We start from the raw sequence: 15,885 nt of genomic DNA, 5'->3' as shown, positions 1-15,885 counted from the left end.
TTTCTTTTTTAGGTCTTGACTAAAAAGTGACAGAGTAGTGCACCTTCAAAGTTATTACACGTCTTCCTGGGATCACAACTTTTAAACCTGGAACCTAGTTGATGGCTTAGAAGTATCTTCCTATAACCTTTATATCTTATCGATATATCTTTCTATCATCTATCATCATCTCTATCATCTAATTCATTGACTTATCTCACTGGGCAACAAATTACTAAGCTGCTCTAATAAGCTTCAGACTTAGGCTCTCTTCCAGAGTAGCTTATAAAGTGGCTCTTTAGTGTGATCAGCCTTTTATTGGGATTTTTTTGTTGGGGTGGGTTTTTTTTTTTTTTTTTTTTTTTTGAGACAGGGTCTCCTTGTAGTCCTACCTGGCCTGGAACTTGCTTTGTAGACCAAGCTGGTCTTAATCACCTCCCTCTGCCTCCTGAGTACTGGGGTTAAAGGTGTTTGCCACCACATCCAGCTCTCTTTGGCTTCTTAAAAATGATTAGATCTTAGTCTGATTGCAGAGGGAAAAAGAACACTTACTACTATAGAATGGTGAATTACACAAAGGAATACATTTCTCTTAGGGTGTAAATCACAAATCATGGGGGCTTAAAAGGGGTATTAGGGCCTCAATTTTATGGGAAATAAGAGTCTGTTGAAGGAATTTGGTGATTAGGAAAAAAGTGTTAGGAAATAGGTATGTTATAAAGCCTGATTCTTGTTTAAAAGATATTTATGATGGCTCTGGAGATGTATTTGAATGGGTAGAGAGCGTGCCTAGCATGCCTAACTCCCTGGGTTCGATTCCCAGTACTGAAAAAACATTTATTGCTGGACATGGTGGTACAAACCTATACCAGTAGACTGGAAGACTGAGGAGGATATCAAATTTGAGGCTAATCTGAGCTAGTGAGACTGTCTCAAAATAAATAGATCACTGATAGAGGTTTGTTATTTAAGCATGAGGCTCAGACACAAATGGTATTAAATAGCCTTTGAGGGCCAGTGAAATGACCGAGCAGGTAAAGGTGCTTGCTGCCAAGCCTAATGACCCAAGTTCGATCCCTGGATTCCACATGGTGAAAACGAGAACTGGCTTCTGCAAGTAACTCTGCTTGTGGATGGGGGTGTATACACAGAATTTTTTTTTAAGTGAGACTTGGAGGGATTCTGGTCTTTCTTGAGGTTTATGTTCCTCTGTTTATGAAATTGCTCTGAACATTGAAAGAAAGGTATAAAATCAGTCACGTTTACTTTAGGGTCATATATTTAAAAGGATTGTTCTTAAATTACTGTGTGGCCAGCCAGAATTGGTTCCTTGTATAGATTTGGGGTTGTATTAGGACTGCTTTACTTATGCCTTCCCATTGGTACTTGCAGAGCTAGGCTCTGACCTAGTTGCAGGACAAGATAACCTAATCGTGAAGAATGCGGAACCTTCCCAAACTTCTGTGAGTAGAGGCATTTACACAGCTAATACCTCAGAACTCTGTTCAAGGGAGTTCTGCCCTATGTCCTCATACTGAGAAGAAATGATTCCTTCCCGTTTATTTAATGGTCCAAAGTCACCTCAGTCCCCCGATAACAATCTACAGGGCAGAAGTGTACAGTGCTGTTAGTGGAAATAACCTTCACTCTCTAAGGCCTTTCCTTAATTCTTGATGCTCCCTGGTTCAAGCCCCTGCTGGGAATTGGTTTTTAGGAGCTCAGATTCAATATGGGAGCAGTATGAGAAAGGGAATGATTCAGTACTCACCCTTGGGAGGCTTGAGTTTTTCATAGCACCTGAAGATGGCAATGAAGAGAAATCCTTCTGCAAGTTGGAAAATCATGTAGAGGAGGGGAAAGAAGAAAAGTGGTCCAATGACTTCAGGGGGAAAGGTCACATTGAGGATGGTGGAGCAGAGCTGAATGTTTTGGAATCCTGTTTCCATGCTGATGGTGCGTCTGCACCTGTTCAAGTGGAGAAAAATGTTGAGTAGGAGATACACGGTAGCAATTGTGCTTGCCCTAACCCCCTTCCAGATACTTAGAACCTGAGCAGTCTATCACAGGAAGATGGAAGGAAGCCAGAGCTTGAAATACACATGGATTTAAGAAAAGTCAACATGACCTATCTTCATAGCAGTCTAGTCCTGATGATGGTCACTAAAAGGTACAGGAGGTTTTTATAAGGCTGTGTGTACAGGATTATTCAGCATCTAGTACACGCTAGGCTAGTACTCTACTACTGTGCTGCAGCCCCCTAGCTCTAAGGAACCTTTTTGAATAACTGAAATTTTGGATTTGTCTGCTTTTGTAAAATTGAATAATTAAAACTTGGTCTCTGGCAGGTCAGAGATGGTGTGAGCCAGTTTCATTCATCAGCATGTCATGTCAGCCCTGTAAGACATTTTTTTGGTCTTTTTGAGACAGGGTCTCCTTGTAGCCACAGCTTCCCAGCTGACCTGGAACTCAGTATGTAGACCAGGCTGGTCTTGAATTCAGAGATTTGCCTGCCTCTCCCGAGTGCTGGGATTAATGGCGTGTGTCATCACATCCAGGGACAGTTGCACTTTCAATGGACAATGGGAGATATTTTCAAGTGTCTGGGACTTTGCCCTGTGCCTGTTTTCTAGCTTACACATTTTTAACTCTAGAACTTCTCATTAAAAGCAAAAGTTGGGCTGAAGAGGTGGCTCAGTGGTTAAGAGCACTGGCTGCTCTTGCAGAGCACCCACATGGTGGTTAACAACTCCATAACTAGAGGTCTAGGGGATCTGACGCCATCTTCTGACCTCCATGGGCAGTGCACAACATGGGTGTACTTAAACACATATCCAGGCAATATACTCATAAAAAACAAAATATTTTTAAAAAAAGCAAGTCAGCTCTATTATGTCTTAGGAAGATATTTTCCTAGTTTTGTTTCCCTTTTGTAAATTAAAGAGCAAGATTTTTATATTAAATGAACACATTTAATTCATTTAATTCCAAGTGTGTCAAAGTAATAGCTACAGCACATTATGAGGTGCTACTGTAATGACACTTGGTACTGTGTCATTGTGATCTGTAGCTCCTTGAACTAGTGCGAATGGGCATCAGTTTGTGGACATTGAAAACCTTCTGACTGATGTTCATGCACAGTAATTTTATATTTATCAGCATGTTTTTTTTTTTTTTTTTCTTTTTAATTTTTTAGACAGGATCTCACTATGTAGCATTGGCTGGCCTGGAACTTATGTAGACCAGGCTGCTGGCATCGAACTCAGTGATCTGCTTCTGCCTTCCAAGTGCTAGGATTAAAGGCATGTGCCACCACACTTATCAATGTGGCTTTTTTTTTACTTTGATGCACGACTGGTCAGAAAAGTGGGAAAGAGCCAGGCGTGGTGGCATACACCTTTACTCCCAGCGCTCAGGAGGTAGAGGCAGGTGGATCTCTTGAGTTCAAGGCCAGCTGGGGCCACAGGGAGTCCATGTCTCAAGATACCCCTTCCCCCCAAAAAAAGGTGGGAAAGAAGAAAATTGTATTAGCAATGACAGCTACAGGAACTACAAGAGATGGAATTTAGACATTGGAAGGGGACAGGCTGCCATTAGTGCTTGCTGTTTGGATGGTGTCTGGTTTTTCAATTTAGTCCTTTAGTCTATTTGAGCCCACCCCCACCATATTACAGTCCAAATTACTCATTGAATTGATTCCTTTGAACATACACTAGAAAAATACTGTGTCTAGACCTCAGATTCCTAACTCCTTGTCCTCCAAAAAGATTAGGATGAGAGGCCTTTAAGGATAATGAGACCTAAAAGAATACCTACTGTGCATTGAGTCGGAAGAGAGCAGAGAGAATGTAACCCAGCAGGAAGCCAGAGAAAGGCATCAGGGAGGAGGTAGCCAGCAGGTGTGGTTTCATGACGAACATGATGCTATTGCCCACGTTCATTACAGAGAGGACCGTGACAGCCACACTGAGGAAGAAAGTCATGATCATCCCTCCCTGGACAGGAGGACAAGAAAATGTCATTTAGAAGCCCGGGAGTGTGGGAACAGGGCTGGGGAGGCACATGGGGAAATTGGTAGTGGAGACCATTTTAACAGAACATTAGTTATAAAGTGGAAGGAAAAACATCCCATCTTTGTATCAGCAGCAGCTAGAGAATTTGAGATTTGATTATTTTAATGACTAAAACCTTAGCCAAACAATCTGCTGTAGACACATTTCCAGACTGCAAGTTTTCAGTTAAATGTAAAGGGATGAGACTGTGGCCTCCTACAGAATTGACACTTGTAACCGAAAAGATACAAAGTCACTTTCTAGAGTCTGTTCACACATTTACACAAGACTATTCCGAATACTGGGGCGCTCATCAGAACTGGTCATACTTTTCTCAACCTCCATTAGAGGGTGGGGCATGGTTGTAGGATGAATTTGACTTCTGGAAATTGGCAAGACATTCTTTGAAGCAAAGCTGGATAAACAAGGTTGTTGACTGAGCCAGGTAATAGGGTTTTAGATGCTAAATAATGTATAACCATAAAAAGAACAAGCTTTCTTGGTGACTTTGGAAATGAGATGTGAAAGTTCCAGAAATGTATAACATCAGAAATTGCAAGTCCCTTGCCCTAGGTAAGTGATGAAAAGTCATTGGGGTAATCATGTTTTTATTCTAAAAGCTTTATAATTACATCTTATAATAACTATTGAAAAACTTCAATATGTCTAGTTTTGGCGAGATTGTGATTAAGGTTTTCTGTGTGTAACATAAGATACAAGTTTTCAGAATATTTCTGTGCTCTTTGCACTTCCCAAAATGTGTTTTGGAGAACAGCATGCTCTAAAATGACAAAAAGTAAATTTAGGTCTCTAGTTCTCATCTCTTCAATAAAGAAATACATAACAAAAATTGCTTAAAGTTATTTTGTAATGTTTTGGCTCTTCATATTGTTTATATGTGAATGTTTTATATTCCTAGTACATTTTTTTGAAATGGTCTCATGTAACCCAGATTGGCCTCAAACTCTGCAGTCTAGGTAGGCTTTGGATTCCTTCCTTATCCACCTGCCTCAGCTTTTCAAGTGCGGACATTATGTTTCTACTCCTTCATCCTAATCTGAAATTCTGGGATTGTATACACTTCCTCAGTCTTCTATTAGTCAGGTCTGCCAAGTTTGCCTTGTTGACCTCTTATTTATTCTCTCCTCAGGCTTATCTAAATCTTAACCTTTCTCATGGTCTGGCTCAAGACCCTTCTCCAAGAAGTGTTGATCATTCTAGCCTTCCATAATCTCATCTTTTTACATTCTGCCAGTACTTGTCTGCATGCATGTTGAATCTTACTTTCATGTGTTACTTTCTACAAATAAGGATAGTGAGCCTTCAAAGTACATAACAAACTTCAGCATCTAGGAGGAACATATATTTAATTTTATTTAATTATACCTTACATACACTGTTTTCATTTTCTCCCAACCCTTCAAGAGTATTGTATAGGTTGCAATCTCATGATATTAGTAGATAAACTGAGTAGACTTTATTTTACCTCTTCAATAAAGAAGGATACTGACATAAAAGCCTGCTGTGGTTTGGATGAGTGTACCCGGGAGGTTTATATGTTAAAGTTTGGTCCCCTGTGGGGGTTGGAGGTTGGTGCTGTTGGGAAATGTGATGGGCCTCCCCATGTGTGGGGCCTTGTGGAAAGGTTCTTGGATCACTGGGGGACATTTACTTGACAGAATGTAGGGTCTATCCAGTCCCTCTCTGCTTCCTGTCTTGTAATTGCTCCAACGTGCTCCTGCCATGATGAGCTACCCTTGCCAGATGCCCAAATCAGTGTCCACCCACTGTTAGGCTTAAGACCCCTACAACCGTGAACCAAAATAAACTCTCTTCTTTGTGGTGTTAATTGCTCCACTAAAACAAGGCCCCATTCTTACCTTGATGATGTAGGGTACGCATTTTGGCCATTTGGACTTGAGGACAATACCTATGGTACAAGGAATGAGAATCATGACCAGTGATACCATGATGCCTGCATAGGGCACCTTGTCCTTAAGGTCTCCATCATAGATTCCTTTGGTGTAGATGTACAAGAGGAGAGGCATCATGCCCAAGGCAAAGAAGGTAGAGCAGGTGGTCATCACAATGCTAGGTGGGAGATATGGGAAGAACAGAAAGTCTATTAGCAGAGTTCTGAATGTGATGTGCCAGCACTAAGTGCTTTAACACCATTTTCTTAGATAAAAACATACTGTCCCTTTTTTTTGAATTTAAAAAATGTGGTACTGGTACAAAGATAGCCACACTGGCCAGTAAGACGGATCCTAGACACAAACTCATGCATATTTGATTAATAGGAGTACCCCCTACTGCAAATTATCACAGAATGGAGAACAATGCTTAGTATTTGTTCATATGGAAGAGAAAAAATTAAATCATATAAAAATAAGGTCTAGGTTGATCACACAGCTCCATGTGAAAAAAATTGTGAAGTTTTTTATAGAAAATATCTTTGTAACCTTGCAGATAGTAAAGGATTTCTTAAATCCCTAACTAAAAAATCAAGGAAAATGGTAAATTTGACTAAATTAGAATAAGCACTGCATAAAACATTATCAAAATATAAGTCCCAAACTGTGAGTAGACTTGCCACATAAGTAAATAACTACAAATTGATAAAAATCTTTTTAAAAATTAAAATTATTTTTATGAGTGTATTGCCTGCATGTAGAGGTAAGTGCACCTGTGTCGTGCATTGCTCATGGAGGTCAGAAGAGGGCGTTGGATCCCCTGGAACTGGAGTTACAGATGGTTGTTAGCCACCATGTGGGTGCTGGGAATCTAACCTGGTTCTGCAAGAGCAGGCAGTGCTCTTAACTGCTAAGTCATCTCTCCACCCTCATGATAACAAAGATCTTTGAAAATAATCCCATAGAAAAACAATGCCTCCCATGAAGTCAAATTTTATTTTTTTAAATATTTTTTTATTTTATGTGTATGAGTATTGCCTGCATGTATGAGTGCACCCGTGTCGTGCAATGCTGTGGAGGTCAGAAGAGGGCTTTGGATGCCCCTGGAACTGGAGTTAAGGATGGTTTGTAGCCGCCATGTGGGTTTTGGGAATCAAACCCGGGTCCTCTGCAAGAGCAGTCAGTGCTCTTATCCACTGAGCCATATCTCCAGCCCCAGAATTTTAAAACGTGATGTTTCATACTCAAGTCGGCAAAAATTTAAGTCTGGAAATCCCAAATATGAAGAAACAGAAAGAAAAAAAACAAACAAAAAAACTGCTAGGGGAAGTGTGCGGAACAACTTTGTAAATTTCCTTGCTGAAGATGTGTGACTACCATGACCCAGAGCCTTGCTTTTATCACACTTACTCTTCTGGGAGCAAGGGGCCTGTGCCCAAGACTGTCTACAGAAGCAGGCCGTGCAATCAGGAATGTTTGGCCACAGATGAGGAAGCGTAAGCAAACCACACAGCAGTCAGATACATGAAGCAATTATTTTACTTACATGGCTGCCAGAGCAAATTGTTAAATGTATGAACTATTGATACAACATTTAAAATCATGCAAATACAGCAAAATATCTTGTTTATGGTTGTAAGCTCATGTGGTATAGTTTAAAAAGAGCGCCAGGATGCCGGGCTTGGTGGCGCATGTCTTTAATCCCAGCACTCAGGAGGCAGAGGCAGATGGAGCTCTGTGAGTTCAAGGCCAACCTGGTCTATATAGTGAGTTCCAGGACAGCTGGAGAGCTACACACTGATCTACGGAGAAGGACAGGCTGTAAAATAAATAGTTCAGGGCTGGAGATGGTTCAGTGGTTAAGAGTGCTTCCTGTTCTGCCAGAGAACCTAAATTCCTAACACCCATGTTGGGAGGCTCACAACTGTCTGTAATTAACTCCTAGGGGATCTGACACCTTCTGGCCTAGGCCATCTTTCCAGCCTCAAATTCTTTCTGGAGATGGTTCAGTGGTTAAGAGTGCTTCCTGTTCTGCCAGAGAACCTAAGTTCCTAACACCCATGTTGGGAGGCTCACAACTGTCTGTAATTAACTCCCAGGGGATCTGACACCTTCTGGCCTAGGCCATCTTTCCAGCCTCAAATTCTTGTTTTTGAGATTGGAGTCTCAAGGATTCTCTCACCTCAGCTACCTGGGTAGCATGGATGACAAACATGTACCACTGTACTCAGCCCCTTCTTGCTTAAGGTCTGAGAGCTCTGCATAGGCCCTGCTTTTGGATAGCTGTACACTCTGAAGGACTGTCCATGGAGAGACTAGAGGCAGAAGCTGAGGAAGCTGCGAGGTGACCTGGCAGAGTCTATAAAGTGGGAAACGTAGGAATCCCAGTGGCTTCCATCTTGTTATTTTTAGGATTCCTATGTCATGGCGAGAAGACTTGTAGGAATTCTTGGGATTTGTCCAGGCTTGTTGTTTGCCCCAGCCATTGACTCTGAGCTCTGCTGTGGGCCCAGTGGGCTAAAGGGCAGAGGAGCTTGAAGGATGATAGAACAGTCAAGGTCTGTCCTGACTAGAAAGCTATGGAGGACATTTTTCTCTCACCTATATGTCATTGAGGAAGGAGCTGCCCTGCCTGGCTGCCTGGTGGGGTCTGCCAGGTGGCCTGGCCCCAGACTTATTCCAGTTGGGAGGCAGAGAGCCCTGGCCTGGCTCTGAACACAACTTTCTCACACATTTTAGGAGACCTTTGGCAGGTTCCTGTACTTCTGCTTCCTCATGTATAAAATGGAATAATAAGTGTCTCACCATTTCCTTCGGACTTTAAGTGGGACACAGTGCACATAACGAATGTTTTCAAAGTGAACCTTGAGTCACATCAGACCCTTCCACACATATTGTCTGGCTTGCACAGACTTTAGGATAAATTTTGGATAAGTTTCTGATGTTTGAAATTTTGTAGTTTTCACCTAAAATGGAGATTTTATCTTTGCTTGAAAAGCAGGAAGCTTCAGCAGCAGTAGATTTTTCTTCCCATAGAAGACTCATGTCAGATCAGAGGGGCCAGTCTGTGCCTTTGAGGCTGGCTAGCGACCTCCAGCCAGTTTGTGTGTGAACAGGCTGGTCTCAAGATACCAGAGTACAAGTGCAGGCTGCGAAGCCAGCCAGATCTTCACCAAGGGTGTTAAGCTCTAAGACTCAGTTTCTTCATCTGTAAATGTGGTTAGTTATGGCACTGTCTTCCACAGTGCTGTGTGAGGATCATGTATCCTGTCTAGGTAAAATGCTCAGTACAAAAAAATATGCCCAGTACGTGTCAGCCACTGAAACAAGATCGGCAGAAAGGTGTACAATGGACTGTAAGGCTATTTAGAGAATAAAGTTGGACTTTGTTGAAAAGAACGTTTAGTGCAGATTCTTATCATCGCTGTTATAATGCATGTAATAACTTGTTCCAGACCACTCATTGGGATTCAAAGTCTGGCAGTTCGTGATGATAAGATGCATACGCAGACAGTGGGGTCTGAGGCATGGCTTAATGTGCATGAAAGGTTTGTTTGAGAGGAAGGGACATTATGATGGAAGGTGACTACATCAACACCTTTTGTGGAGTCTGGGTTCTGGGACACGTGCTTGGACAAGGAGGCTGGGTAGCAGACAGAGCATGAGGAGTCATGTACTGAGTTACCAGAGGCTGGTGTGGTGGGAAGCCTCTAACCTCACTGTGCAGGCGCTGTCAGAGAGGCCTCGTTTGCAACCATCAGGTGAGAGGCTGTGACACTTGGTTACTCACACTTAAACAGTTGCCCACTGTCTTCAGCACTGTTCCCAACTCCTGGTCTCCTCCACAGATACACAAATCCCTCAGCGTATCCCTTTCGTGACCAATATGAGCACTGCATTCCTTCTACATCAGCATTGAGGTGCAGCCTGGATTTCTTTTTTTAAAAAAATTATTATTTTATGTGTATGAGTGTATTACCTGTTTGTAGGTAAGTGCATCCAAGTCATGCAATGCCCACAGAGGTCAGAAGAGAGCATTGGATTTCCCTGGAACTGCTATATAGGTGCTGGGAATGGAAACTGGGTCCTCTGCAAGACCAGCCAGTGCTCTTAACTGCTGAACCATCTCTCCAGCACCCTATTGTATTCTTTAAATTTCTTATTAGCAGCCTGGATTTCTTGGGTCACAAAGAGTGTGCAAGCCTTGTCCACAGGCAAGATGAGGGACTATGGGCTTGCTTTGCAATCGGAAGGGTTTAGATTAGATATAGGGATGAATTTCCTCACAGTGAGGAAATCGGAGATTCCATATAAAAATGGAGATTCTATCTTTTCTTGAAAAGCAGAAAGTCCGGGCTGGAGAGATGGCTTAATGGTTAAGAGTACTGACTGCTCTTTCAGAGGACCTGGGTTCGATTCCCATCACCCCCATGGCCTCTAATAACTGTCTGTAGCTAGTTCCAGGGGATCTGTAGCCTTTTTCTGACCTCCATGGGCATTTCCTGAGATGGGTGCACTTACACACATGCAGGCAATACACTCATACACATAAAATAAAAATAATAAAAATAAAATGTTTTTTAAAAAAGCAAAGCAAGCTGGGCATGGTAGCACATGCCTTTAATCCCAGCACTTGGGAGGCAGAGGCAGGCAGATCTCTGTGAGTTCAAGGCCAGCCTGGTCTACATAGTGAGTTCCAGGACAGCTGGCAACAAAGGGTTGTTCGAAAAAAAAAAAAAAAAAAAAAAAAAAAGAAACAGAAAGCTATGATAGCTGTGGATTCCCCTTCCATAGAACACCCATGTCAGATCAGAGGGGCCATTGCCTTTGAGACTGTAGCCATTTAAAAAAAAATTATTTCATTTTATGTGTATGAGTGTATTGCCTGCATGTATGTGAGTGCACCCATGTTGTGCAATGCCGCGGAGGTCAGAAGAGGGCTTTGGATTCCCCAGGAACTGGAGTTAAGCACGGTTCGTAGCTGCCACGTGGTTGCTGGGAATCAAACATCGGTCCTCTGCAAGAGCAGTCAGTGCTCTTAACTGCTGAGCCATCTCTCCAGCCCACCTGTAGCCATTTTGTTTATAATAGGCTGGTTCTCAAGATAGTGAGGGGGTTGAATACTGAAATATATTCCTGAAGGAGACTAAGTCAAATTTTCTTTGTGCCTCTCAACTTAGAGAGGCTTGAGTTTCTTAGACAGCAGGTTCTGGAAACTCCCAATTTATACTACTTTTGGTCTTTTTATTTAAAAATCTGTCCCAAGGACTGGAGATACTGTAGTCCAGTGGTATACCACCTGGCTAGCCTGAGCAAGACCTGGGGTCTCTCTACCCTCACTTCCAAATTGTCCCATTGTCACTTTGCACCACCAGGAGGGGCTTCTTGGTTTAGTTTTCTTTGTAAAGTTCAGTCATGGGCTGGGTTCTTAAAACCTAAGCAGATAGACTGAAATCCCTGTTTTGCCTGGCGTTAAATAACATCTCCACTGAGGACAGACCCAGAGAAAACTGGCTTAAGACTGAGGCTTTGCTTTTGCTAGTGAGTTCTCTTCAGCCATGGCCCAGGCTGCCAAAGTAGGCTGAACAGGTACTCAGCTAACCCTTAATAAGGCTGAGAGTTAGAGAGCCCTTGCTGATTTCTTCTCAGGCTGCTCTGGGTGGTAGCTGTTGCTGATCTTCTCTCTACCAGTTAGATGAATGGAGTCCAGCCTAACTTGGGCAGGTGCTGGGACCTCAAGTCTACCTGAAGTGTCTTTGGACTGAAATGTCACTGCATCTTATAATGGGGTGAAAAGACTTAGATACCTCAGATGCCCCGATACTTGGGAGCATCTTTTGGAGTTCGGCCTGCTCTGCAGGAATTTGAGATGCTCATTTGGTTCAAAGTGACCTTGACCTCCCTGGAAATGTTCACACCCCATGATGCCCCTTTCAGATCCAGCCTCAGAGCCTGCAGCATGCCACCCAGTTAGGTGGGTATAATTCTCCAGGGGCTCTTTGGTTGAAATCTTTGCTCCTCCCTGAGGCACTTCGGGGAGTACAGGGGTGTCCAAGATGCCCCTGAACAAGCTTGGCACTTTTCACTTAGTTCTTTTTTATTTTTATTTTTCTGTCTTTTTGAGACAGAGTCTCCCTATAGCCTCAGCTGGTCTGGTCTAGAACTCAGTAGTTAGACCAGGCTGGCCTCAATCTCACAGAGATCCACCTGCCTCTTCCTCCAGAGTGCCAGAGTGCTGAGATCAAAGGCATGCGCCACCACACCTGGCTTCACTTTGTTCTTTTAAAAAAATATTATTTTTATTTTTTATGTGTATGAGTGCATTGCTTGCATGTATGTAAGTGCACCCATATTGTGTAGTGCCTGAGGAGGTCAGAAGAGGGTGGCGATTCCTCTGGAACTGGAGCTACAGACAGTTGTTAGCTGCCATGTTGGTGCTGGAAATAGAACCTCGGTCCTCTGGAAGAGCAGCCAGTGCTCTTAACTGCTGAGCCATCTCTCCAGCCCCCACCAAGGTGGACCCCAGACCCTGCCCCTAGCTCAGTATGTCATTGGCAATAAATACCAGCCCCAACCCAACCTCCACTCCCTCCCTCTCCTAGCTTCAGTTCAGCTTTTCCCTTAGATTATGGCTTCTCCACAGTGCCCCATCCCATCCTATGCTGCTCTCCCTAAACTCCAGTCCTACCTGAGGTTCATGTCCCCCTTCACGGCCAGAGTGAAGAGGTTGGACAGGTTCCCCCCAGGAGAGCAGCCACAGATGAGGATGGCCAGTGCCTCAATGTTGCTCAGCTTGAAGACCTTGCCCAGCACAAAGGCAGCGAGGGGCATGATGCCGTACTGGGCCACCATGGCAATGAGCAATCCTTTGGGTTTCCAGAAGTGAGCCTTGATCTTGCTAAACTCCATGGTGCAGCCCAGTGAGAACATGATGAACAACAGCATGATCACCAGGATGACACTCAGAGCCCGGTCGGTGGGGCGGTGGCCAAAGCCCGGTGGCAGGGAAAAGTTGAAGGGGGCAGTGACATTGTGTGCCTCCATCTTCCAGGCAGCAGTGAACACCACCTTTGTTCCCCGGCTGCCACCCTTCCTTGTCCAGTCCTTGCTGGATGCTTTCTTCAGCTACCTTACTGGACAGAGTTTCTGGATGAAATGTAGCTGTGGACAAATAGAAGGATTATGCAATCAGTTGAGCCGCTGCTCTGGTTGTGGTTCCAAAAAGAAGAGAGTCCACATGCTTATCTTGCTGGTTTTCTCTGCCTCTCTCCAGTTCCCTGACCTCCGTGCTTGCTGAGGGTCACTCACATACCTGCCTTAGCACTTGGCTGCTTCTTGGGCACAGAGCAGCCCTCTGCTGAGCAGACTTCGCTGGCATTATTTCTGTGACCAGCCCAGGACTTTCTCCTGGTCTAGCCTTTCTTCTTCCTTTAGCTCCTGCTTCCAGCCCAGGCCCTGATAGAGGTTCTCTGCTGGTGAAGATGAGCTACCATCTGTTTCCAAGTTCATAGGAGTGAAAGAAACTGTGCTACCCCTGGTTCTTGAATGCAGGCAGCAGAGCCCAAAGGGCTGTGGGACAAGATAGGGGCAGGTGGTGTTGCTGCCTCCGACTTTCCAGGTGGGAGATCATGGCATGGCCTTCTTGCCTGTGCTGGGGAACCTTTGTTTTATACCCACACCTGGGTCATATGGGTCCTAGGATGGGACACTGGTGGTTCCCTGTAATGCTTGCTTACCTCCAGAGGGAAGAGTGTTCTGGAGTGCAGGTGGATTCTCAGAATGTGGGAGGCCCTTTTTCCAAAGTGCAGCTCAAGAGGGAGCCCTGACTATGGAGACTAACTGGTGCTTGAGGCACCTGGTGGCTTGAGAAACTTGCCAGGGAGGAAGCTGGAACAAGCAGTCTTTCCTTGTTGAGTTCTTGACTGCTCCGTATTTGGGTGCTGGGCCTGTGTGTTCAAGCTGGAAACCAGGTTCGAGGTATGTGATATCAGCAGCACCAAGAAATAGGGATGGCTGTCCTGAACTACACCCCTTCCATCATTCCTCTGTTGGCATAGGTCTTCAGAAGCCCTATCTCCCCTTGGCTGGTTAGAACAACAGGCTTGGGTAGGGGTCTTATAGGTTCTTCTTTGCTGAGATCCATGATAAGGCTTATGTGTTGTTTTTGAGATAAGGTCTTGCTATATAGTTCAGGCTGGCCTTGAACCTGTGATGGTCCTGTCTCATCCTCCCACATGCAAAGTTTCCAGGTGTAAGCCACCAGACCCAGAATGATTAGGTCACTGTGGGGTTGGGTAGCCACTCATTTTTGGATTGGTATAATTACTTGAAAGTGAGAGCTCTTCTGTTTGCTCTTGTAGAGGACCTGAGTTTAGTTCCCAGCACCCGTGTTAGGTGGCTCACAACCACCAGTAAGTCCAGCTTCAAGGGATCTGATGTTCTGTGAATACACACACAAACATACACAATTAAAAAATCTTAGCTTGGTGTGGTGGTTCACACATTTAGTCCCAGCACTTGGGAGGCAGGGGCAGGCAGATCTCTGTGAGATCAAGGCCAGCCTGGTCTACATAGCGAGTACCAGGCAACCTGGGGCTACAGAGAGACCCTGTCTCAAAAAGAGGAAAAAAAATCTTAAAAAAAAGAGAGCGCTCTTCAACAATGGTGTTGGTGGCTTCTAGAATTCTGTAATGGACAAATATTGAAAATAATCCATATATCCCATCTATATCCATGTAGCACCTGCTCTGGGGAGTTGTGCAGTGACTCGAGGTGACATGAGATTAGAATCCCTTTCCCTTGGAGAATCTCTGATGTGAATGGTTTCCTGATGCTTGCGTTGAACAGGTCTCAAGTGAAGGACAGGTAGAGGCCTGGCGCTGCATGCAGATGGAAATGCCTGTATTGAGCATTCTTGGGGGAGCCTCTGAGGGTGGCCCAAAGGAGGCTGCTTTCTCCTCTGGGAGAAAGCCAGTGAGTGTAGGCATTCCTTATCTCTGCTTCCTAGTTAAGCTGCTCTACTTGAAACTGCACTAAAAAGATAATTCTTCCCTTTAAAAGTTACCTAGATTTAAGGGTAAGGAGGAATAGTTTGCAGCCCTGAATGGGAAACTTGTAGAGATTGTATCATCATCAGTTCTCCACTCAGAATCACACAATGAGCAGTGGTTGTGTGAAGCAGGCTGCATCTGGCTGAGGGTGATGAGGAGAACCAGCCATTGTGGCAGAAGACCATGCAAATCACTCATTTGTTCAGTGATGAGTGATACACAACATCCAATTAAATGTACTCAAAAGTCACAGAGGAAAAGAGCTGCAAAGACTAACACTCAAAGAAACTTACCAGAAAAAATTGCTGCAGAGCAGAGGGACTGTTTGGCATTATATAAGTGAATTTTAACAGCGAGTGCTCTTTAATCTAGACACAAATCAAAGAACAGAAAAAATTAAAGATCACCATATCATCATAGCCTCCTAATGTAATAATTAAGATGAAGATTGCCAATGGCCTTGGGTAAAATGTGATTGGTGAACAGGATGCTCACATGAGGATGAGATATCACCATATAGATGAATCACCAATTATAGTGGGAAGATGTGTACCTTTACATTGGAGAAACTGGGCAGTTACCAACCTTAACCAATTCAAACTTAGAATTATGGCTAGGGGGACAGTAATATCACATGACTCCTGATAGAATGCCATATGAGATACATCATGTCATTATAGGCACAATGTTTAATCCAAATCTACCAGCCTTTTTTTATTTTTTTTCTGGTCTTTTTGAGACAGGGTTTTCCTGTAGCTACAGCTGGCCTGGAACTCATTATGTAGACCAGGCTGGCCTTGAACTCACAGAGATCCCCATGCCTCTGTCTCCGAAGTGCTGGGATTAAAGGCGTCTACCACCACTCCTAGCCTAATCAGTCTTTAGACCCAGGTG

At 43.9% G+C, this 15,885-nt stretch overlaps 1 protein-coding gene across 1 annotated transcript in view; it reads right to left on the bottom strand.

The window, feature by feature from the left end:
- The window catches only part of Slc10a1 (solute carrier family 10 member 1), a 14,250-nt gene extending 1,144 nt beyond the window's left edge, over positions 1-13,106 (bottom strand). Inside the window, exons 1-4 of the mRNA XM_008845929.2 lie at positions 12,630-13,106; positions 5,909-6,119; positions 3,793-3,971; positions 1,748-1,944 (exon numbers count right to left, since the gene is read on the bottom strand). Of these exons, the coding sequence (XP_008844151.1) occupies positions 1,748-1,944; positions 3,793-3,971; positions 5,909-6,119; positions 12,630-12,985 (943 nt within the window). The 5' untranslated portion in view covers positions 12,986-13,106. The remainder of the gene's footprint in view (positions 1-1,747; positions 1,945-3,792; positions 3,972-5,908; positions 6,120-12,629) is intronic.
- Positions 13,107-15,885: the final 2,779 nt, after the last annotated feature.

Source organism: Nannospalax galili, unplaced genomic scaffold (assembly GCF_000622305.1).
Source record: "Nannospalax galili isolate Female #2095 unplaced genomic scaffold, S.galili_v1.0 scaffold42, whole genome shotgun sequence".
NCBI lineage: Eukaryota > Metazoa > Chordata > Mammalia > Rodentia > Spalacidae > Nannospalax > Nannospalax galili.
The sequence above is the reverse complement of the archived record's forward strand: the minus strand, read 5'-3'. Positions and strand labels throughout refer to the sequence as shown.